Source organism: Scylla paramamosain, unplaced genomic scaffold, assembly GCF_035594125.1.
Source record: "Scylla paramamosain isolate STU-SP2022 unplaced genomic scaffold, ASM3559412v1 Contig44, whole genome shotgun sequence".
In the NCBI taxonomy this organism is placed as follows: Eukaryota; Metazoa; Arthropoda; class Malacostraca; order Decapoda; family Portunidae; genus Scylla; species Scylla paramamosain.
In genome coordinates, this window is record NW_026973709.1 from 180,001 (window position 1) to 205,773 (window position 25,773).

General features: G+C 43.2%; 2 protein-coding genes across 2 annotated transcripts in view; one reads left to right on the plus strand and one right to left on the minus strand.

Annotated features, from left to right (window-relative positions):
• The window catches only part of LOC135098083 (cytosolic Fe-S cluster assembly factor nubp1-like), a 31,993-nt gene extending 14,733 nt beyond the window's left edge, over positions 1–17,260 (plus strand). The window contains 10 exon segments of the mRNA XM_064000293.1: positions 2,661–2,802; positions 2,896–2,912; positions 6,650–6,783; positions 8,941–9,042; positions 12,866–12,956; positions 13,370–13,407; positions 14,118–14,228; positions 14,614–14,643; positions 14,645–14,799; positions 17,090–17,260. Of these exon segments, the coding sequence (XP_063856363.1) occupies positions 2,661–2,802; positions 2,896–2,912; positions 6,650–6,783; positions 8,941–9,042; positions 12,866–12,956; positions 13,370–13,407; positions 14,118–14,228; positions 14,614–14,643; positions 14,645–14,799; positions 17,090–17,108 (839 nt within the window). The 3' untranslated portion in view covers positions 17,109–17,260.
• The window catches only part of LOC135098084 (uncharacterized), a 51,433-nt gene continuing 42,726 nt past the window's right edge, over positions 17,067–25,773 (minus strand). The window contains exons 5-6 of the mRNA XM_064000294.1: positions 21,463–21,617; positions 17,067–18,563 (exon numbers count right to left, since the gene is read on the minus strand). The gene's annotated coding sequence lies outside the window, so the exon portion shown is untranslated. The remainder of the gene's footprint in view (positions 18,564–21,462; positions 21,618–25,773) is intronic.

The window sequence follows — 25,773 nt, forward strand, 5'->3', positions numbered from 1 at the left end:
TTAAACAGACCTACATATTTCCACTACCATCCCCATCCATGAATTTGTGTAATATTGTGTTAAAGGCTCCCTGATGACTTAGCACTAACCAATTCCTTCTTATATATATTCTTTAATCGAAATTTATCAAGAAACCCATTATTTCTTGTCTTATCCTGATTATTGTCCTCGACGATTTGTTTATGTCACCTGTATTGGGTTTCTGATACCACTTGAAGACCTGTGTGACAGATCCCCTCTTAATTTACTTGTCCAATACTGATTACTGACTCTGAAGACTTCGCTAGTATCACCCTTGTTGTATCTCCTGTACCTGATTAAATTATTTTTGTAGTCCTTTGACGATAAAGCTTATGGAAGAATGAAGGGTTTCATGATATGGAGGCAGAACATTCCAGAGGCGCTGACCTGTACCTGTGTTCGGATAGAGCGCTCAGACACCTACTTTTTTAATATCATACCTTACTGCACCTTGCTTCACTGATGTATTTAGTAAGAACGCCGTAATATATGTTTTATTAAACCCTGATGCATAAAATATTTAATTAGAGTACGTTAAGAATCAGGGAAGTGTGTAGGTGTGGAGGCGAAGTCAGTGTTGGAAGCTGGATATTCGCACGTATATTAGCATTAACAAAGTTGGTATTTGATGAGCGTAATACAAATCTAAATCCATAAATGACTCATGAAGAGTTAGTAATGATAACTAATCCTGCTTGACAGAGTCTCCCATAACTATCTAGAACTTTTTGGAAAAAAAAATATTAAATTAGTCTCATAAACAGTTATGTACCTTAGAAAACATATATAACCTTATATTCCCTTATATACCAGTACACCCACGCTAACAACAATTTGCAAAGCTATAAATGCTAACAAAGAACGACTATAACAGTGAAATAATTAAGCCGAAGTCAAGGCCAGAGATGAGAGAGAGGAATAGAGGAGACCAGACTGAAGGCAGATCACAGATTTCAACTGACGGCGCATGCGAGTAACGTAGCATGGCCTTTCTCGGGGCATCACAGCCTTTCTCAGCCTCTACTCCCCTGCAGGCACGTCGCTCTAGGTACGTGAGGGGTCTTGCTTTGATGTGTTGAGCTGCACGTGAGTTGTCAGGCCGTGTGTGGGGAAATGTGAGGAGTGGTAGGAGACTCGCCGCCACCACCATCACCGCCTAGCCATAAGGATTGTCTGTGATTGTTTGTTGCCTTGGTTTGCGTGTCATTGCAAAGAGGCTTATTGCCTTGGTCTGCTTCTTACCTTGATATTTGTGTCACTGCAAGGGAGTTTCTTTCCCTGCTTTGTTTTACCGTGATCAGCGTCACAGCAAGGGAACCATTACCACCTTGATTTCATTCTTACCTTGATCTGCGCGTCACTACACTACAACTTATTACCGTGATTTCGGAAAATCTTAAGAACAACGCACCCAAGATTATTTTCAGTAAGGTGTGCTTTCAAGAAGTGTAAGTAGTATGGCTACATGTCTGTAAAGGTTTTACTGATCGCTCCTTGATATTAAGGTTACAATACAATGTTAAAGTTTCTCCAGTATTCCCGAGATCCGTCCTGCTTACCTGTCCGTGCTGAAGTTACACTGCGTGCGTTCGTGCGTTGGTTTAGGTTAGTAACCTTAGGGGGGGTCCAGGGGGGGCGCAGCTCCCTTGGATAGCAGGGGGGGGGTCCAGGAGGGGGCGCAGCCCCCAGGTTATGTTAGGTTAGGTTGAAAAGCATAGGTTAGGTTAGGTTAAAAGCATAGGTTAGGTTAGTGACCTTAGGGGGGGTCCAGGGGGGGCGCAGCTCCCCTGGATAACAGGGGGGGGTCCAGGAGGGGGCGCAGCCCCCAGGTTAGGTTAGGTTATGTTAGGTTAGGTTAAAAGCATAGGTTAGGTTAGTAACCTTAGGGGAGGTCCAGGGGGGGTGCAGCCCCCTTAGTTAGGTTAGGTATATAATTATTCTGGCATATTGGTTAAAACTTAAATTTTACCCCAAATTTTTTTATTCTAGGGAAATTTCCCTAGATTTTCAAAGTCCATTTATCGGTCTTTTATGTCCCCCCCAAAACCCCCGATTCCCCACGTGCCCCCAAGCTTGTTGGGGGAGAGGGGAAAAGATTAATAAGATATGTGTGGAGGTGTATTTCTTAAGAATTACCGTGATTTCTTTCAGTTCTTAATCTCTGCGTCATTGCAAGGGAACTCTTCATCCTTGATCCACCTCAGCCCTGATTGCGTCATGGCAATTAAGGGAACTCTGTATCCTTGATTCACCTCTGCCTAGATCTCTTCATCATTGCAAAGGAACTCATCCTTGACTTGTCTTTTATCGAAGATAACTCTTCATAGACATAGATGATTCCTAGGATGAGGCCCTAGTGTTCTTCTTGGTTATTTTATTTCATTTTTTTCAAGTTGTACAATTGTATCTTTCGTAGGCATGTTAAACGTGTTGGTGACTGGGTAGAGTTGTGGGTTGGTGAGCTTGTGTACCAGTAGATACATCCAACCAACCAACTTCCACTCTTTCAAGTAGGGAACAAGAAAAGTTACCCTTTAGACCAAAAAAGTTGTGTGCTCTTGTAATGTTTAGGTAAGGAGCATCTTCCCAGAGGTGTGGCAGTATAATGTAACCGTAACAGCTGTCCTCCCCATCGGCAGGCAGCAGCAGCAGCAGCCATGGTGTCTTTCCTCATAGTGGGACGAGCAGCTCCCCAGGTGAGGGCGGCACCGACCCAGCCCGGCAGCAGGAGGGCCTTGGTGCTTCCCATGGTTCACCCGAGCCAGGTGAGGCTGATCCACCGTGGCCCCTTTTGGCGGAAGCCATTCTCCCAGATGGAGTAGTTCATGAGGGACATGGAGAGGAAGTTCAAGAGAGACATTGAGGATATCCTAGGAACCTTTGCCAAGAATGTGAGTACTAACACTGAGGGGGGAAGTATGTATGGCCATATGTTAAGAATAAATATCTATCTCTGCATCCATTTAGCAGGCCAGCAGTGACACGGGTTGGCACAGACAAAGCACCACACATTCACAAACACACATCATTCACACTCTTTGAGCTGTCTTCCCCTGGTGGAGAGGGACAGTCTCATGGACCCGCCTACTACACCAGGAGCTAAGTCATAGTACAGCTGGCCCCACACATTCACACCAAGACCCAACACTTGTCTTAACATACATCTAATACATCTGTCTATTTTTATCTATATACCAAACCAGCAATTCCACATGAGATGTCCCTGACAAAGCAACGCACATTCATAGACACATCATTCATTCTCTTAGTCCCGTCATCCCCTAGTGGACGTCTGCTTGTCAGAAAGATTGTTTATTTGTGCCAGAGGCCAGAGTCATGCCACCAGGAGTGAGATATGAGAGTGTGCCATGCTTACTTGGCCTCAACATGAACTTTCCCACCACTGGTCTCTGCTTTGCCCTGCTTAGTCATCACACTCAAGGATTGCCTTTATGATGCAGATTATTTTTTCCCTCATTTTTTTCTTTCATGTAAGAGGGGCACTGGCATAGGGCAGCAAAAGTTATAGAAAGGCTCACTCAAGGTGCTAGTCCTTATAGAGTACACTCAAAAAAGGATCATCCAAAATTTGAACCATCTTAAAACTTCCATTTTGAAATAATTCAAGTCAAAAGAGGAAATACAGAAGCAGGTAGGGAGTTCCAGAGTTTACCTGGCTTGATATTCTTGATATCCTTCATGTTGTCCACACTGTTGTCACTAGTTGAAAGTGAACAGTAGCTTGATCTTTTTGGTAATGGTAGGAAGTTATTCCTTCCTTCACTTACTTTTTTAATTGCATTATTACCGTGTAGGCTTTCAAAGTTGATTATGAAGTTGCAAATTTGTGTTGTATCATGAACAAAACTTTTCAGGGTGTACCCAGTAACATAGTGACAGGTGCTATGTTGGGAACACTTCCAATGTATTGACTGTCCCTTGTTAACATTCAGAGCACGAGAAAACTGCTTACTGGATGCACAGAAAGTAGACAAAGAATAGCACGTTATATTGTTTTAAAGCTACACAATTATTCAAGAAATTGTTTAAAAAGTTGTGTAGATGACCAGTGGAAAAGTTGTACAGCAGTGAACATGTCCTCTGCCTCACTTTGGACTCACACTGGCAAGCTTCACTGGTAAATTCTGGAACTCCCTGTTTCTTCTGTATTTACTCCTGTCTGTGACTTTAACTTCTTTGAGAGGGAGTGAAGCTTCAAGACATTTCTCCAGGTAATTTTGGACTGCTTTCACTGTCTCCTTCAGGATCTGACGCCTTTAGTTTCTGTTACCCTTGGCCAGACCCTCAACAACACACACACACACACACACACACACACACACACACACACACACACACACACACACACACACACACACACACACACACACCTGGGGCTTGAGGCAAAGAATTGTGTACATTAATGCTGCTTTTAAACAGTGAGGAAGAAATAGGTTCTCAATAGAGTGGTGAACAGATGGAATAGAATCTGTGACCAGGTTGTTAGTGCTGAGTCATTAGGGAGCTATGAAACAGGATTAGACAAATGTATAGATGAGAATGATCAGTGAAAAGTGATAGGAAGAAATTGGTTATTAGATAGAGTAGTGGATGAATCAAATAGCAAGTTTTAAAAGATTAGACAAATTTTTTGATGAGAATGGTGGAAATAGGTAGGTATGTTTCGTACAGGGACTCCCACTTGTAGGCCTGATGGTTTCCTGCCGTTTCCCTTGTGTTCTTTTGTTCTTATGAGTGATGGCTGAGTTGGGTTTGATTGGTGGAAGTGTTATAAGATTAGTGTGTCTAGTTTCCAGGAACTCAGCTGCCCATGTTGAGTGTAATGTTGGGTGTAATCTGTAATGGCAGCTTTGTTATGTGCAGTGTGTGTCCTGTACTGGTGCCTCTGTCCTGCTAATATATTTCTCCTTCTTTCTTTTGTTTGTTTCTTATTTTACTCTTGTATTTTTTCTTTTCATTTCTCTTTATGGTTTGTGTTCCATTTGTTTCTCAGTCTTTCTCATCTCTTTTTTTTCCTCTCTAGTGTATTTCTGTTCCTGCATTCACTTAAAGTTAACTGCATCATAAGCGCATCCTGCAGGAGGGGCAGCCACGGCAGAAGAGTCTCCACCTCCCTCCACCCAGTCACTCCCTCAAGGCTGTTTGAAGGCTTCTGTCCTCACTGGCAACTGTCTCACTCACTCATACATACTTCTTTATGCTTTACTTTCACCTTCCTGTGGCTCTCCTCTGTCTGGATGTTTTATGATTTGAATTTTGTTGTTGAAACCTTGCCTACTGTAGAAAATGGTGAGTCTTGCTTAGTGTAGAAAGTTTTGAAGTGAGTCCTGATGCTGTACCTGGTATGAGTCAGCCTGTGGACTTGATGTATGGAAGCCTTGCTGTGGAGAGCTCTGTCTTGCTGGAGTGTGGGAGGGGAGATAAGGTGAGGATTAGAGCATTCAAGGACAGGAATCAATGGACACTGCCATTCTTGTCCTGTGGGGGAAGTTTTTAGGAGTGGGCATCACACACTTATAGACGGCTGGATTGCTGGACAAACTTTTTATTTCATATCTTTGTGTATGCCATAAGTAAGTTGGCTCACTGGGTGTATCAGACATGTTCATGCAACACTCCTGGGGCACCAAACCACTCTTTTTACCTATCCTCAGGCTGTCCTACAACACTCTGTATCACATCCATTGCTTCTTGTTATACCAGTACTAAGAGACTTGGATGAAAAAAAGCTGTTTGGCAATGACTTCCTGTGATATCTTATGCTTGGTCTTTGCACAGGTTTTATTGCAAGCTTAACTAGTATGTATATTAGTTTTTATTTGATTTATAGCCATGAAATGTACTATGCCTTGGTTGCTTTAGTGTGGAGGGACTGTGTGAGGTGGAAGAGAGTAAGTGCTCACTGTTTTTACTCCCACTCAAGTCTTGCCTACAAAGGTATTCACTCCCCTGTGTAAGGTTCGTGTCTGGCCAGGAGGTTCTGAACCCCTTTGGTGAAACGCTTCACTGATACATCTGATGAAATGCTTCAGTACACCTTACTGATAACATGAGTGAGATGCTTCAATACACAACAGTTGCTAATTTTTGTTTAGTGTCAAAAGCATTTCATCTTATCAACTACTCACCCCTAACTGACTGTCTTCAGCCTCTCTCTCATTGGCACATTATTGCATCTCTTGCTATCCTCTACCACATTTTTCACACTGACTGCTCTTCTGATCTTGCTAACTGTATGCCTCCCCTCCTCCCATGGCCTCGCAGCACTAGACTTTCTTCTTTCTCTCACCCCTATTCTGTCCACCTCTCTAATGTAAGAGTTAACTAGTATTCTAAATAATTAATCACTTTCTCTGGTAAAATCAGGAACTCCCTACTTCTGTATTTACTCTTTCCTATGACTTGAGCTCTTTCAAGAGGGAGGCTTCATGACACATCCTCCAATATTGGATGACATTTTTGACACTTCTTTTGGGACTGACACATCAATAGACTTTCTCCTTTGCTCTTTTTGTTGCCCTTGGCCAGTGCCCCTCTTGTATAGAAAAATAAATAAATAAAATGAAAGTAAAAATAAAAAATCATAATGATGGCATATGGTGCACAGACCTGGTGGTGGTGAGGGAGCGCCTGGCATCCGTCAAGAACAAGGTGCTGGTGCTGTCTGGCAAGGGAGGCTTGGGCAAGTCCACTGTGAGTGCCATGCTGGGCCTTACCTTGGCCCTCGATGACTCCAAGGAGGTGAGCTGCACTGCCACACTCCATGTCACCCTTCCACTCACTGTTGTTTGTGTCACACTGACGGTGTCTCATGTTTAGTGCTGATTAGTTGAGTGATCAGGATGTGAGCTGGTGTTAGTTTTGAAATTTATTTAGTGCAGAGTGGTTGCTATTATTTATTTATTTTATTGAATATAGATGAAAAGTTATTGAAGTAGGATTGAAACAGTAGAAATGAGTTACTGAAGGGATGCCTGTGGTGTGAGCAGAGTGGACAGCGAGAAGAATTAGTGTATCAAAGATTTGCTGTGCTTTGTAAGAGAGGAATTGAAATGTAGGATGGTGAAAGTGATGAAATGCAGTAACCCATGGATATACTGTAGTAACTGTTAATTGTAAACTCAAACTCCTGCTTGCTGCTGCATTCCCTCTTGCCTGTGACTTGAAATCTCTCAAGAGGGAGGCTTAAAGAGATCTCTCCAATTGATTTTGGATATTTTTGTTCCTTTTAGGGACTGGCACCTTTAGTCTCTCTCTCTCTCTCTCTCTCTCTCTCTCTCTCTCTCTCTCTCTCTCTCTCTCTCTCTCTCTCTCTCTCTCTCTCTCTCTCTCTCTCTCTCTCTCTCTCTCTCTCTCTCTCTCTCTCTTCTTCTTCTTCTTCTTCTTCTTCTCCTTTGGTCAGAGCCTCTTGTGGGACGGGACAGGTCTGAACGCAGCCCTCCTTTGCTTAGTGAGCAGTGCAGTGATGCTCTCTGGTGTCAGTGAGGTTAGCTGCCCACTGTACTGAGTATCATGACAGATTGAGAGAGAACTTTTTATTGAGTGTTGCATGGCTGTGCATCAAACACTGAACACATGTTTGTATGTAAATAAGAATACATCTGTATAAAATGTAGTTTAGACATTGTAAGTGACTGACATAAAAAGTAAAACTAGAAAACTACCCAAAAAAATAAATATTCATTGACTGTAAAAATAAAGCATTAAAATTTATTACAAGTGGTAAGTTAGTTAAAAAATAAATAAATAAATAAATAAATAAAAAAATACCAAAAAAAAAACTAAATGAAACAGTTAGCAGTGAAGTGAGTTGACCTTGACTCATGAACTATATTCTTAAATATTTGTGTGCCCCACTACTTTCCAAGAGCTCTGCTTGGAGCGATACAGGTTTTTAAGTGTGTCTTTATGGTTCAAGTGACAGATTAACAAATCTACTAATAGGAAAACCACTCTTGAGAACCCAGCTTATCATCTTTGTGGCCTCGGAAAGTAGTAGTGGTGAGACCAGGGTTCCTGAATATGGGCCAACACAGGGAGTCCTCAGTTCATGGCAATCTTCACTTCACCCATTTCATAATTACGTGCATTTTGCTTTGCTCATTTTTTAAATTATATATATATATATATATATATATATATATATATATATATATATATATATATATATATATATATATATATATATTTTTTTTTTTTTTTTTTTTTTTTTTTTCCAGTAGTACACTTACAGTGGGGGTAGCAGCATGCCCTCCAATATGCTCACTTACTTTTTATAGTACACCACACACACATACTGCACCAAACAGTCTTTTTCTAAATTAAATAAAAGTTAAAACCATACAAAGAATTAGTGAACTGGTGAGTGTAGTGAAGGGATGCTTCATCATGTGGCAATAGACTGAGGAAGGAAGTGTGTGTCAGGTTCACTGCTTACTTAGGATGGTTCTGACACGCCAAAATAATGTTTATGATGCAGCCCAGGAACAGAGCTCACCACTGTTGTAATGTCACCCACAAATGTCTTTTAACTGCAGTAACACTGGCAAAACTGCACTGAAGCACACCCAGTGCTGCTGCTTGTCTCATTGCTTCTCATCTGATGAAACAGAAAACAGATCACCTTAACAAAAGTACAATAGAAAATGCAGCTACTTATGGCTCACTCACTTCCAATATAGCCATACCTTTGCCACATTGCATTATTATTCTTCCCAATGCATTAAATACAATGATCTTACTTGTCAACAGCTTCATACTAACAATACATCCTGCATGTCACTCAACAAGTGGACAAGTGTAACTCAAGGACACCCTGTATAAGGATCGTGTGAGTTGTTCAGTCTTCCTGGTCATCCTTCCTGTGGTAACATTGCCCCTCCATTGTCTCCCTGGCAGGTGGGGTTCCTTGACATTGACATCTGTGGGCCGTCTCAGCCGCGGGTGTTGGGGACAGCAGAGGAGAAGGTCCACTCTTCAGGTGCTGGCTGGTCCCCTGTGGTAGGTGGCAACTTCCAGGTTCCTATGTTAGGTTTTGTACTGTTGAGGAAAATCTGATAACCTGGGATAAGCTTCAATGGTATTAGTGTAAAAGTGTGTGTGTGTGTGTGTGTGTGTGTGTGTGTGTGTGTGTGTGTGTCAGTCAGTCCTTTTTATTTATTTATTTTTTTTATTTATTTATTTTGTTTTATTTTTTTTTACTTGAAGATTTAACACTTCCATCATGTCAAAATAGTTTCCCAGTTTTCCTTTTTCCTTTTTTTCCCTTCTTATAAATTTCTTAAACCAGGTTAGAGTTTTCCCAATAGTACACTGTGGTGTGAACAAATGCTCCTGTTATTTCCCTGTAGTTGTGAACCAGAAATGCTGTTTCCTTTTTTTTTCCCCCCTTTTTATAAATTTCTTAAACCAGGTTAGAGTTTTCCCAATAGTATTCTGTGGTGTGAACAAAATGCTCCCATTATTTTTCCCTGTAGTTGTGCACCAGAAATGCTGTCTCATGCGTCGTAGACGAGGATCTGGGTACCCGCCACCCAACGTGATACAGTGCCTTAAGTCCCTAAAACTATTTCGAAACCGAGGATCGAGAGGAGGCAAAAGTGTGGTGCGTCCCATCAAGGTAGTGACCTCCAGTGCCAGAGACGACCGCAGGGTGGAGAAGAGGGAATACAAACACTTTGAGGTGCCGAGAACGTGGTATAGTCTTCCCTCACTCCTCTTATTTAATGCAACGTCTCTGGCCAACAAGATGGACGAAGTGATTGTGACGGTGAGATCTACTTGTGTGGACATTGTGGCGGTTACTGAGGCGTGGCAGATTGTTCCTGAGGTGTGCACGATGCAGGACTACCGGCTCTACCATCACCTCAGGTCAGGGCGCAGGGGGGGGGGAGTGGCCGTTTTCTGCCGCTCTGCCCTCAGCCCCTCACACCTCCCTGTCGATATTCCTGCCGGTGTGGAGGCCCTGTGGGTGAGAGTCACGCCCCCCTCCCATCCCAGCAACACGGCCTCCATCATAGTCTGCGTCGTCTACCACCCCCCTCGAGCCGCCACTGCACAGTTGCTCACCGCTCACATCATCAACACTGCTGATGCCCTGAGGGTGAGGTATCCTGCTGCCAAGCTGGTCATCTGTGGGGACTTTAACAGATTAGATATCAACGATATCCTACACCAGCTCCACCTCACCCAGGTCGTGGACTTCCCCACCCACCAGCAAGCCATCCTCAACCTTATACTCACAGACCTGGGCCAGCAGTACTCGCCACCCAAGCCGCTGCCTCCCATGGGACGGAGCACCCACCTCTCCATACTGTGGTCACCCACACCCACCACCTCGACCCCCCGGTCAGCTGTCACCAGGACCCACCGCCCCATGCCTGACTCAGCCATGAGGGAGTTTGGGCAGTGGGTGACACAACACCCGTGGACCGAGGTGCTGGATGAGGACGTCCACGTAAAATGGCAAAATTACGTCGCCACTACCACAGCAGCCTTCCACCACTACTTCCCAGCCAAGAGCGTCACAACGCACCCGTCTGATGCTCCCTGGATGACACCCCGCATTAAAAGACTCATGCGTCAGCGGACCTGGGCGTTCCACTCCTGCCCGGTCCTTTACAGGAAACTAAGAAACAGAGTAATCAGGGAGATTAAGAATGCAAAGGCAAGCTATTACCGAGACAAGATACACCACCTCAAGCTGACCAACAACAGACAGTGGTACGCTAAGATCAAAGCTTTGTGTGGCTTACAAAAGCACACTTCATCTCTTCCTTGCACCTCACACCTTCCTGCTAATCTCGCGGCTCAGGAGATGAACAATCACTTTGCTGCTATCTGTCAAACCTTTCCTCCCCTCCACACCACTCCGCTTCCTGCCTATCTGCCCACTCCCTCCCCTCCACACACTGTCCAGGCGATGGATGTTTTTAAGAGAATACTTAAATTTAAACCAAGATCCACCACACCCACTGACCTTCCTATAAAAATTTACAAGGAATTTGCTGTAGAGCTAGCAACACCGCTATGCTCCATAATAAACGCCTCACTCTCCCAACACTCTTGCCCCACGGACTGGAAGACATCTTACGTCACACCCATCCCCAAAACTTCCAGTCCTCAGTCACTCAATGACCTCAGGCCAGTCTCTATCACCCCCATCCCTAGCCTTATTTGTGAAGATTTTGTATATGACTGGGCATACACCAAAATTTGTAACACCGTGGATATCAGACAATTCGGAAATATTAAAGCCACCTCCACCTCACATTACCTGACCAGCTTCTTTGAATTCATCCACAGCCACCTGGACAAGCGAAACACCTCTCTAGCTGTTGCTTTTGTGGACTTCAAAAAAGCCTTTGATCTTGTTGATCACACTGTTGTCATCAGCAAGGCAGTAAGTCTGGGTCTCCCTCCTAATCTGATAGCGTGGCTAGCCGACTTCCTCACAGGGAGACATCAGGCCGTTCGCTATCAGGGCTCTGTCTCTAATTTCCAACAGCTGACATGTGGAGTCCCCCAGGGGACCAAGATGGGTCCTCTATGCTTCCTCCTCCTCATCAACGACGCCCTCACCGACACCCCCCATCGCTGGAAGTATGTGGACGACTGCACCGTGGGCGTCCCAGTTTCCACCAAGAACCCGGACTACTCACCACTGCAAGCAATTCTGGAGCGACTGCAGACGTGGACAGAGGAGAGCAGGATGACCATCAACCACAGCAAAACTGTGGTGATGCATTTCTGTACCTCCTCTGTACCAGTGCCCCCTCCCCGGCTCACAGTGGGCCCTCACCCCCTCCAGGTGGTCCAATGTGCCAAGCTTCTCGGAGTCACGGTGGACGACCAGCTGACCTGGAAGCAGCATGTCGCCAGCACCGTGAGATCAGCTACCTACAGGCTGTACATGCTGCGCAGACTCAGGTCGCTGTGGACGCCGACAGATGAGTTAAGGGGGGTGTACCTTACCTTCATCCTCCCCAAACTCATGTACGCCTCCCCAGCGTGGTCCTCCTCCCTCACACACACTCAAGAGCTACAGCTAGAGAGTGTGCAGAAAAGGGCGTGCAGGGTCATCCTTGGCCCTGCATACACCACCTATGAAGAAGCCCTGACCACCCTGAGTCTGTCCAGAATATCCACCAGGCACCGAGAGGCTCTGGAGAAGTTTGGGAGGGGACTAATGCATCATCCGCGTCTCAGAAACATGCTGCCGCCCGACGCGCCTCGCCCTGTCCGTGCCACCAGACACCACAACAAAATAACGCCCCTGAAGGCGCCGCGCACGGACCGGTACAGACTCAGTGCGATTCCCACCATGGTGCGAGCCATCAATCAATAGTATTTCCCTCCTAGATTAGACTTACCTTTAGGATTAATGTTAAGTTTTCCCCATCCCCTATGTACATTTTCAGTTTGTCAACTGCCCAAATAATAAACCGTTTATTATTATTATTATTATTATTATTATTATTATTTAAGCATTCTTGTACTTCAGCCCACAGAGTTACAGTAGTTAAAATTTTTTTTTTTTTTCTTCTTAATTATCCCTCACATTAAGTATTACCTACCTTGTTACTCTGGGAAGAAACTCTGCTTTCTATTTTCATTTATTTTTTATTTATTTGTATTTATTTTTTATTTGATTCAGATAATTATTTGTATATGATGGATAAATACTTCTCATAAATAATTTGTTGGCACACACTCTTCAACTAAATCATTTGTATATAACAGGTACTCTTTAGATAGATCATTTGTATATGACAGACACTTCAGATAAATCCTTTATATATGACAAGACAGTGTACCCTTTCAGTATGTGTCTGACAATCTGGCTGTCATGTCCGTTGGGTTCCTGCTCAACAGTGCAGACGACGCTGTCATCTGGAAGGGACCCAAGAAAGATGGTAAGTAGTAGAAATAGGTCACCTCTAGTGTCTTTGGTTTTGTAAGAAGAGGAGACCAGAAGCCAATTAAAGGAGCCTGGAGAAAGCCACTGAGGGGAAGACAGAGTGAGATGGAGGGATGAGATTGTGGTAGAACAGCAAAGGATAGGAGGCACAGAGGAACATGAAAGGGACAGAAATGGTTAACTGGAGGAGACTTGTACATGACACCAACCCTGCACTCACTCCAGGGAAATGGTCAAAGGAGAAGCGTTGCTGATTTTGTCAGTCCGTTAAGTTTTATGTGGAATCAAGAATTATCATCGTGAGGTTTTTTTCATTTCTTTTATTTCATGTATCTTGTTTACTTTAAGAAATGTAAGTGTATAAAGATGTTGGGTGACAGGAGAGTAATGTAGTTTTTAATGTTGAAGTGATTGACGAGGTAGTGTTTAAGCATGTAGCTGTGGATGTAAGACTGAATATATTGATGTGAGGTTTGAAATGAGTACAGTGGAGAAAGTGTGAGGGAAGAATTAATAGTGTTTGATGTGGGATTGCTTAGAATATAACAACATGAGATGAGGGAAGCTACAAGAAGCCCACACATGGCAGTCCCTGTATGAAATATACCCTTCCATTTCTACCTATCCTCCTCATCCAGAAATTTGTCTTTACTTGTCCTTAATGACTCAGCACTAATAACCTTTTTACTAAGCCTGTTTCTTTCATCTATCACTACTTGATAACCAATTTCTTTGTATCTCTCTTTCAAATCTAACTTTATTGGGTTTGAGCCTGTTGTTTCTTGACCTGTCCTCATTACTGACTTTCAGGATTTTCTTTCACACTTGTGATTTTCCTTATACCACTTAAAGACCTCCATCATTATCATGTGGGAATTTTAAAAGTAAGCATAAATGTTAGTTGACTTTCATAAAAGCATGCAGTGTTCTCTCCACATGCTGGTCATCTGTGTTGGGGCTGAGCTCAAGCTTGACACAATTCCTTCATCTTTGAGCTTGATGCAGTTCCCCTTTCTGTCTACAATGATAGCAGTCCACATACTCAGTTCATATGCACAAAGTAGTGCTTGACTCTGACTCTGGCGTTAATGTCAGTTTCTTTGGTTAGGAAGGCGGAGTTGTACCTTCCCTTCATGTGACTTGTTTCCCTCACCAGGAAGTGGCTCTGCTGGATGTGAGGAAGGAAATCACATTCTGCAGGAAAGTGAACATTCCCATCATTGGCCTGGTGGAGAACATGACCACCTTTGTGTGCCCCAAGTGTAAGGTGAGTGAGATGTGTGGTGCCTCTCACCTGTTCATTTGTGTGTCAGCAGCAAAGAGTGGTGGTGATGTAGCTGGGATCCAGCAGCAATCATAGACTCCTTGCAACCAAGACCACCTCTTGGCTAGGTGGGAATTCATGTGTGTTGTGTAAAGGGACAAGATTGATGGCGACAGACCACACCTTTCTTATCAATGGAAGATTTTTGGCAATACAAAAGTCAACCAGTTTAAATGAAATTAACAGAACAAAAAAAAAATTACACAATTTTTCTGCCAGGATGAAACAAAAATTTTTCAATAAGAAATCTTGCAAATCTTGTATTAGGTAAGCCATCTTAAGAGGAGTATGTCAGGCTTGTCTTATCTTGATGCACCATGAATTTCAGACCAAGACGGCCGTCTTCCCTGCCACTACTGGGATGTGACCCCCAGCTGGCAGAGGATACTGAGATGCCACTGCTTGGCCAGCTGCCGCTGGACCCCCGGGTGGCCCAGGCATGTGATGAAGGCACCAACATTCCGACACGAGCCAGATGCTGCTGTCACTCAGGCATACAAAGACATTGCAAACAGTAAGTGTTGTTTTAAATGGAAGATTCTTTATCTGGAATTCAATCTTTGTTCCAGGCCACCACCCCCACAAAGGAGGTAGTAAAGACTGTGTGTGTGTGTGTGTGTGTGTGTGTGTGTGTGTGTGTGTGTGTGTGTGTGTGTGTGTGTGTGTGTGTGTGTGTGTGTGTGTACACACACACACACACACACACACACACACTGCACAAAAACATTGCCTAAGGTTAATTTCAAATTCACCTTGGTGCCTGAGTCTCTAATGGGAAGAGGATGGATCCCTCCTCCTACCCCAACATAAGGGACATTTGCAAAGGCTTACTCAAGTTTGTCAGCACAAGAGCCTGACACCACCGCCTCTTGTTTGCCCCTCACCACACCATGACGGCCCATCCCCTCCCCTGCCCCCTGTGCCTGAGACATTCAGCTGAGCAGATCAGGTGCAGACAAGCCACAGACAGAGTCCTACAGGCTCGTGTCCCATTTTCTATTTACATATGCTCTCCACTCAATCTAATCAGTGTTCTGTGTCAGTGGTCTCTCATTCATGCTGTGCCAATTGTTTGCACAATTGTGGAGAATATTATATGAATTTAGTTCATGCAAACATCTTGACTGGCTAATCTTGTAGCCAGCTTATCCCACATTAAGCATGTAGGGGTTGGCATCATATTAGTATGTGCAGCTAATCACACTAAAGGCAGTGTCACACAGGGCAAATTTCCCCCAGTATGCTGCCCATTTTTGCTGCCAGCTGGGCAAACTGAGCTGTCAGGAAGAATGGCATATGGCTGTGATACCAGACTTGCTGGGAGTATTTGAAATTAAATGACCACTGTACTACAAGCTGTACATGTTAAATAAAAATATATTGTGGTACTTTGAGTAAAACTGTCAACTATAAAACTTATAAAAATGAAGTATATGTGCCAGTGTGTGCTTGTGAAATTACTTACAGTGCTTATTTGACAACTGCAGCTGGGGAGATAAACAATGTGTTGTGAAGGAGACCCGCACTAAGTTTTGCTGGAGTGTGAAAGCTCGACACATTAATTGAGCTATAGTGGATCTAGGCACCATGTTGGCTGTAGGACCTACTTGCGCTGTTGCCACCTCAACCCTGGGGCCCAGAGTGACTGACCATGGCCAGCAGGGTGCAGCCACGGCTTGTAGAGGCAGTGCTGCACAGCCTATATGAGCTGCCAAATAGAGCAAAAGATTTATTACAAGATGTCAACATAACAGCCCAGTCCCTGTGTGATGCCAAACTTGCTGTGTCGCTGGTCTCACCAGCAAAACAGGCAGCATGCTTGCAGAAATTTGCCTTGTGTGATGCTGCCTTAAGTCCTCAGCCAGGCACTGCCTACAGTGGGACTTCCCAACACCCTACTGCTGGCTTGTTCACAGAGGAGATAGCAGGCACTTTTGAGGTGGTATTTATACCAGACAGAGTCCAGACTCCAGACTCAATGAAGTAGAATGGCTGCAGACTTGACCCTGATGGTAGGATTTCATATGATTTCACATGAGGCAGGTAGTCACAAGAACCATACACAATGTCAAGGAAAATGAGATAAAGTGTAAATAGAGGAGCAATGTAAAATAGAAGTGGTTTGAAATGTTGAAGAGATGATACATCTTTCTAAACATGTGGTTTTTTTTCCCTTCATTGTTGCACATCACCATCCTCCATTTTCCCTGCTCATGTAATCATATATTCTTTGTCCTCTTGGTTAATTTCTTGTGCTAATCTCTGGTCTCTTCCTAAATAATCAGCACAAGGCCATGTTTTATCACTAAGTCTCGCGTGCTAATCTCTGGTCTCTTCCTAAATAATCAGCACAAGGCCATGTTTTATCACTAAGTCTCGCTGGTCTTCCCTCCCACTCACCTGTATTACTTTTTGTGCAGGTGAAGCAGTGAACTCTTGTTTGAAATCTGAGAGGTTTTGTGATTATGAATGTAGAATAGATATGTATGTTACCCTTTCCTTTTAACACTTTTCACTTTCATTACTTCTCCATTGCCAAGCTGATATTTATTTAGGAACAAGAAATGAACAAAAGATTTGAAGAATTAATAAATGGATACCTGCTCCCTTTACATCTTACTTTTCCCAGTTAGAATGATTTCAGTTGGCCTTAAGGCATTGCTTGTAGGGTTACATAGATGTCTTGGCTGCCTCTCTTGGAGAATGTCAGACCCTCTCTTGGAGAATGTCAGACTGATGCATAAGTAGATGGAATTTCAGTGGATGCACTAAACACTGTAGTAATGATTCAATGTTTATTTCAGAAATCAAGGAGTACTGTGACGCAGTCCCAAGAAGCCACTTGACCTGCAGCGGTAGCAGCAGCAGCAGCAGCAGTCATCACCACACTAACCAACACATTCTATAGAAAAGTCTTGTTATTCATGCAGAGGTTTATTTTACATTTACTTCTTAAATCCATATTATTAACATCAGTCAGTATTTTCTTTACAAATTGTGGCAGCCTTATTCATCATTCATCCTTAATTTATGCCAGAAAGTTTGGGTGAGAATAAAAACTACATATTACAACAGTATCCAACAAAGTAGTTGTTGCCTTGCCATCTTAAGATTTAGTGTAAGTTTAAAGATTTACCTGTGTTAATGTTTGGTCTAATCCTTCACGGTATCTCCTTGCCTTGGTGTGCTGAGGCTGCAAGGGGATGTAACTTGATAATTATGCAGACATACAGTATAAAAATTTCAGACTAAAGTGAGGGTTGCAACTTTTTTAAGGTTCTGGATTACTGGAGGCTTTGGCAACAATTACTTTGTTGGATGCCATTCCTGTGCACGTTATGAACCATCACGTCTTATCTTGGAGATGAAGGTTTAGTATATAATCGTGAATTGGAAAAATACTTTTCTTGGAGGTTTTTAGTATATAATCGTAAATTGGATAAATACTTTACTTTTAAAAAATCTTACAGTAAGTCCACATAAAAGTTAGCATACATTTATATGAAAATGTTACAAACATTTATATGAAAATGAGAGAAAAGATACTCAGTGATGTTATATATAGTGCATGACTTGTAGTGGGGATAACACTTGTATTGTCACTCTGGAAAGTCACACACAAACACCAAAAGCAATCAAGGAAATGCCAACATATATTCCATTTTTCTTTCTTTTTAGTAGATGGTTGCCTTGTGATGAAGGAACTTGCTCAAAAATATTTCCTAAAAATCTAAATGTTCACAAGTGAATGGTGAGTACGTTGTGAGAGAAATATATGAACAGACAGGCAGGCAGGCATTTAAATGTAAATTAAATGTCAGTAACCTTTGGTAATGGTCAAAGAATTAATGGCGTGGAAGCTTGTGTGAAGTCCCTGATGAAAGATAAATATACCAGCCACTGGATTCACAAAACTCAACAGGATGACACCCCCCCCCCCCACCCATTGTAGTATTTGCTGGACTGGTAATTCCTTCTTCCATACTCATCACTCTCCTTCTCAGACCTGTACTTCCTCTTCTCACTATCCCTTCTGCTGTCATCATGATCTCTGTGGTCACTGACAAACCTCCCTTGCCTGTGGTCAGAATATTCCCACCTGTGATCCCTGTAATTCCCACGATCCCTATAATTCCCATGACCTCTGTACTCCCCTTGATCCCTGCAGCCTCCTTCCTTCCTGTAGTCTTGATGCCTAAAGTTGCCTCTGCACTGTCTGTTGCGGTCAAATCTGTCAGCAGGGAGTATTGGCGGCTTAGGCAGGCTCTTCTTGCAGTGCTGGAACATATCAAATACTGGTCATTTCATAGACAAGGAGCTGCTATAGAGTAGAGAGGAGGGATTCAGGGGATTCTGAACTTTGTTGGGATCTATGTACAGTAGAAACCTCAGTTCACAAACCAAAACAAGTTTTCCCATTTAAATTAATTAAAATACAATTAATCTATTCCAACCTCAGAAACTGCATTATTATTATTATTATTTTTTTTTTTCTTTGACAAGAATGAAGTTACAGTAACCACAGAAAGGTGTAAGTTTCTTGGACATCAGGCTATATCATGTCACTGATATGAAGGTCAGGTGCCTTCCCAGCTGTTTGACCTGGGAGCCCTTACCTTACTCCATCTCTAAATCACATGCCTTCATAAATTAATTAAGTCTGCCACTTCCTATTTCAACTTTCAGAATGGTTGGAAAGAGTTGTTTGAGAGGAAAAGACAAAATCTTGCCTTGCACCAGGCATGGGTTGGCTGGAAGGAAATATTTGAGCATAAAAGTCTATGTAAAATGGGGATTGTTGCACTACTCATGACAGCACATGCTTTCCAAATTCCACCTTGTGTCTGTGATCCAGGAATTCTTGACAACCTCAAGTCTTATAAACCTGTCTAACAGATGCACTCTTTCTTTGGGTATCCAGACAATGGGACATGAGGTGAAATGTAATTGGACAACAGAGCACATACTGTTATGCAGAAAAATCCCTCCTTTACAGTCTTGCTCCAATATTTCCTTCCAGCCAGTGCATGTTTGGTGCAAGGCGAGATGGTGTCTTTTCTCTCTAATTATTATCATCTTTATAACCATCCTGAAAGTAAAGTAAAAAGAGGCAGGCTAAATAAGAAGGCATGCAATTTACTAGAGGTGGAATGGGGTAAAGGAGATCCAGGTCTAGCTCCTCTCCAACAGCTGGGAAGGCACCTGACTTGGGTGACTTGCCAGTGTGTGATAATCACAATGTTCACGGCAGGCATGCCAAAACACAACAGTGTGTGTGTGCTTGCCAGCTGAGGGGGTCTGCAGGGTGTTTGTGCATTCACACACAGAAACACTGTTCAAGAACCATGGCAAAAATTCTTAAAAAATATTCATGAAGTGATTTGTTCATAAATAGTAATGTTCACGAACCGAGGTTCCACTGTGTGTAGTTTAAGGTGTAGTTGTGTGGTGCACTTCAAAGAAATTAAATTGGAGGAAGAATGTTAGGGCTATGCTTTCAGTGACAGTTAGTGACTGGAAATATTTATATTTAAGAAGGATAATGATGAGCATACTTGAGTGATGCAAGCAGATGAAGAATTGTCACCACCAGTGTCAGGGAAGCAGTAAAAATATTGCCTGTGAATGATGAGAGGAAAAGGTAGAGTGATGTCTGACCAACACCTAATGGAGGGAGGGAATTTTTGCGAGTAGATTTAAGATGAATGAGAGCAGGAAAAGCTGACAGAAGTGCTGAACAAGTAAGGTGAAAGGTGATAGAGTAATAGGAGAAGAGAATCACAGGGAGGTGGAAGGATAGAGTAAAAGAAGTCCAGCCAGCACATCTTGACATGATTGGTGAGTTGCATGTGGCCAACTAGCATGTTAGTTATTTTTACCACTGTATTCACCACAGAGAAGCTGCATGCCAAAAATACCTACTAAATGGCAATACTCAAGTTCTTCCCACTTGCTTTGATTGACAATATGGGTCGGTTTTAATTACTTTTCTTGAGAAATATGTGCCTTTTTATGAAGTATCACTTACCTCATCCCATCTGCAGCATTTTGTGATGCATGCATATACAAGTGCACAAATTTCTCGTGATGTCAAAGACTTACACAGTGAGTGACTGTATGGTACAAATCAGGACTGCATACAAGAAAATGTGCCACCAAACTGGAGTAAACTGAGTTACAGTACATCACCTGGCTTCTAGGTTTGAGGCTTCTGGAGAGCATGATATGCTCCGCCACTCACACTGACATCCAGAAGAATCATGGGGTTCTGTTCCTTCAGCTGTCTTGCTCCAATAATGATGGGATTTTCCTCTAACTGCCACTATGTGTCAGCCAAAGTCCCACCACTTAACCTTAGGACGACATACTCCACACAGTGTTTGTGGCAGGAAATATCACACTTTCCACAACCCTCAAACTTCTGTTCTAATGTGATCTCTGGGGGAGTGGGGGTGCTTACAGATGGAATGAATCAACAAAGTGTGTGTGTGTGTATACACATGCTTTATCTTGGCTATTTTTCTTTGTTGAGACTGCCTGTGAACTGTGCAAATTTTCTCTGCCTGGAGGAAAGATAAAATAAGCTACAAATCAAACAGTGTGAAGTGATTTGCATGGGTAATATACAATAGCAGCAAACACCCATATTGATCTGGTGGTGGATTACAACCAGTTTTCTTTTTAAAAACTCTTACAGTTCACTTGCTGCTGCTCCCACTGGCCACTGATTGTGTCTAGGTTAGGCAGTCATGCCTGCTGACTTACCAGTGGAGACGTGATGCAAGTCAGTGACATGATATGAAACACAGGTGTATGAATGAGTTGTGTAAATAACTGGTCTATTTCTTTAAACTATTTTTTTTTCTAAAAGTTAATACTTTGATATCATACATTATGTTTTCATACCAATATTTTCAAAAGATAGGGGAAGGAGGTGGAGAGCATGCAGAGAGCACAACTTGCAGATCAGCTTGGCTTCAGCAACTATACTCCTTTGTGACTGAATATCCATCCCAGTGATGTGAAGTAATTTTCATTACTCTAGGCTGATATCTTAACAAAAGAGGCAGATGAAACAAAGCATCCACACTTGAGCATGCACACACATCAAGCTGATGTCTCAATAAAAAAAGGAAAGCTGAAACAAAGCACCACACATGTGTAACAACAGACATACCTCTGTAAACTGGTTATCCTCCTCAGTATAGTGAGAGGTTGCTTCCTCCTCCAGCTCAGCCAGAAGCTCGAGGTCGAGAGGCACCATGTCCTACCCGTCTTGTGCCATTGTGCTAAAACTGCTGGTGCTTGGGAAGGCCAATGAGGAGTCTGAAACTGAGTGTTTTCATTTAATACAGATAGAGGGGAGTCTGGTGAAAGTTGGTAGTACAGTGGAATGTGAACCAACTGGTATTAAAAAAAAGAATACTGCACTGGTGGCTGACAGAGAAGCAAGACATACAGCTGTTACAAGTTAGGTGTTTTGAATATTATACTGCTTCAGAAGATAAGCAGAAGTAGAATGAAACTGCATGAAAGAAGTATGAAGAGAAAAGGGAGAAATATAGAATGCTTTTAATGAATGCAGAGCTGGTTATACAAGGAAGTCTACTGCCTCCTCACAGGAGGAGGCAGTAGACACCTGCCGAAACGATAATTACTCCCAGTGACGTCTAAAGCACTGTTCAGGGGGTGCTGTGAACTTATTAAACCCAGCTGTGACCTCACAACATTTCCCTTTGTGTCTCACAACACAAGGGGGCAGTCACAGCCTGCCCTCTAAAGACAACTCTCTTCCTCCACACAAATCTACAAGCACCTAATAACACACACACCCTTCACTCAAAATTTTTTAAATCATGGCGACTCCTACACCAGCCTCGGAGTCCCCATCTGGGGAGGGGACCATAAATGTCCCCAGGTCGGACTGTCTTTTTGTCGACGACCCTAAGTGTCTTGACAGCCCCCTCAACTTTTTCTTCATTAACTTCTGCAACATTCGCAGTCTAAGATCTAATTTTCAATCTGTAGAACACCACCTCTCCTCTTCTAAACTTCATCTTTTTTTCCTCACCGAAACTCAGGTGTCTGAGGCAACTGACAGTAGCCCCTTTTCTGTTCCCTCCTACTTTCTCTATCCTCATTTTCGATCCAAAGCTGGATGCTGCGTTTATGTGCGCAATGACTTAACCTGCTCTTGTGCCCACGCTCTTGAATCTTCCGAGTTTTCCACCATCTGGCTACGACTACAGAGTCACTCTCATACTAAATTTATCTGTGCTGTATACCTCTCACCTAACTCCTCTGACTATAAGAAATTCTTTGACTACTTAACTTCCAAAGTGGAGCACATTCTGACCCTCTTCCCTTTTGCAGAGATCTCCATTCTTGGAGACTTCAATGTTCACCACCAGCTTTGGCTTTCCTCTCCCTTCACTGACCATCCTGGTGAACTAGCCTACAACTTTGCTATCCTCCACGACCTAAAGCAATTGGTGCAACACCCTACTCGTATTCCTGACCGTCTTGGAGATACGCCCAACATTCTTGACCTTTTCCTGACCTCTAATCCTTCTGCTTATGCTGTCACCCTTTCTTCTCCGTTGGGCTCCTCCGATCACAATCTCATATCTTTATCTTGTCCTATCACTCCAATCCCTCCTCAGGATCCCCCTAAGCGAAGGTGCCTCTGGTGTTTTGCCTCTGCTAGTTGGGGGGACCTGAGGAGGTATTTTGCTGATTTTCCTTGGAATGACTACTGCTTCCGTGTCAGAGACCCGTCTTTGTGTGCTGAGCGTATAACAGAGGTGATAGTGTCTGGCATGGAGGTGTACATTCCTCACTCTTTTTCTCGTCCTAAACCTTCTAAACCTTGGTTTAACACAGCTTGTTCTCGTGCTATACATGATAGAGAGGTGGCCCACAAAAGGTACTTAAGCCTTCCATCACCAGAATCTCATGCACTTTATATTTCTGCCCGGAACCATGTCAAGTCTGTTCTCTAACTAGCCAAAAACTCCTTCATTAACAGAAAATGTCAAACCTTTCAAGATCTAACTCCCCTCGTGATTTCTGGCATCTAGCCAGAAATCTCCAATAACTTTGCTTCTTCTTCTCTCCCTCTTCTATTTCAACCAGATGGCACCACTGCTATCACATCTATTCCTAAAGCTGAACTCTTTGCTCAAACCTTTGCTAAAAACACTACCTTGGACGATTCTGGGCTTGTTCCTCCCTCTCCTCCACCCTCTGACTACTTCATGCCACCTATTAAAATTCTTCGCAATGATGTTTTCCATGCCCTCGCTGGCCTAAACCCTCAGACGGCTTATGGACCTGATGGGGTCCCTCCTATTGTTCTCCGAAACTGTGCCTCCGTGCTTGCACCTTGCCTAGTCAAACTCTTTCAGCTCTGTCTGTCACCATCTACCTTTCCTTCTTGCTGGAAGTTTGCCTACATTCAACCTGTTCCTAAAAAGGGTGACCGTTCTAATCCCTCAAACTACTGTCCTATTGCTTTAATTTCCGGCCTATCTAAAGTTTTTGAATCTATCCTCAACAGGAAGATTCTTAAACATCTATCACTTCACAACCTTCTATCTGATCGCCAGTATGGGTTCTGTCAAGGCCGCTCTACTGGTGATCTTCTGGCTTTCCTTACTGAGTCTTGGTCATCCTCTTTTAGAGATTTTGGTGAAACTTTTGCTGTTGCCTTGGACATATCAAAAGCTTTTGATAGAGTCTGGCACAAAGCTTTGATTTCCAAACTATCCTCCTATGGTTTCTATCCTTCTCTCTGTAACTTCATCTCAAGTTTCCTTTCTGACCGTTCTATTGCTGCTGTGGTAGACGGTCACTGTTCTTCTCCTAAATCTATTAACAGTGGTGTTCCTCAGGGTTCTGTCCTGTCACCCACTCTCTTCTTATTATTCATTAATGATCTAAACCAAACTTCTTGTCCTATCCACTCCTACGCTGGTGATACCACCCTGCACTTTTCCACGTCTTTTCATAGACGTCCAACCCTTCAGGAGGTAAACATTTCACGCAGGGAAGCCACAGAACGCCTGACTTCTGATCTTTCTAAAATTTCTGATTGGGGCAGAGCAAACTTGGTATTGTTCAATGCCTCAAAAACTCAATTCCTCCATCTATCAACTCGACACATCCTTCCAAGACAACTATCCCCTCTTCTTCAATGACACTCAATTGTCCCCCTCTTCTACACTGAACATCCTCAGTCTGTCCTTTACTTATAATCTGAACTGGAAACTTCACATCTCATCTCTAGCTAAAACAGCTTCTATGAAGTTAGGTGTTCTGAGACGTCTCCGCCAGTTTTTCTCACCCCCCCAGCTGCTAACTCTGTACAAGGGCCTTATCCGTCCATGTATGGAGTATGCTTCACATGTCTGGCGGGGTTCCACTGAAACTGCTCTTCTAGACAGGGTGGAATCAAAAGATTTTCATCTCATCAACTCCTCTCCTCTAACTGACTGTCTTCAGCCTCTCTCTCATCGCCGCAATGTTGCATATCTAGCTGTCTTCTACCGCTATTTTCATGCTAACTGCTCTTCTGATCTTGCTAACTGCATGCCTCCCCTCCTTCCGCAGCCTCGCTGCACAAGACTTTCTTCTTTCTCTCACCCCTATTCTGTCCACCTCTCTAACGCAAGAGTTAACCAGTATTCTCAATCATTCATCCCTTTCTCTGGTAAACTCTGGAACTCCCTGCCTGCTTCTGTATTTCCATCTTCCTATGACTTGAATTCCTTCAAGAGGGAGGTTTCAAGACACTTATCCATCAATTTTTGACCACTGCTTTGACCCTTTTATGGGACTGGCATTTCAGTGGGCATTTTTTTATTAGATTTTTGTTGCCCTTGGCCAGTGCCCTTCCTACATAAAAAAAAAAAAAAAAAAAAAAACAGCACTGTGTGGGGCTGCAGCATGTAATGTGAGAGCAGGTGAGAGAAGGAAATGAACTGTAATAGAGGTGGTGTCTGCAAAACACATGTGGAAATAATACATCTGACCTGGATCAAGTGAAGAATGGGAAGGCAACAATGAAAAGCTGGAAGAGGCAACCAATGCTACAAATTTTACTTCGGCAAATCACTTGTCTGCTAGATGGTGCCGTTCACATGAGATACACTACACTGCCACACAGTCAGTTACTACGCAGACACCACACAAGACGGACGTCGGTCCTGCCTCCTGTTCTGTTGTTATGACTTCTGTTATCGAGGAGTGATAGGAATATTAGTTTTCTTGTTTGGATTGTGTATTATGGTTTCCATTACCTGTTATAAGGATGGAATATTGTCTTGAGTTATCCGTTACCTGATTATAGGGCGGAGTATTGCCTATGGATATCCGTTACCTGATAAGGGCGGAGTGTTGCCTACTTGAATCCGTTACCTGATTTAAGGGCGGATTATGGACTATAAATATCTGTTACCTTGTATAAGGGCGGATTATTGGTTATATG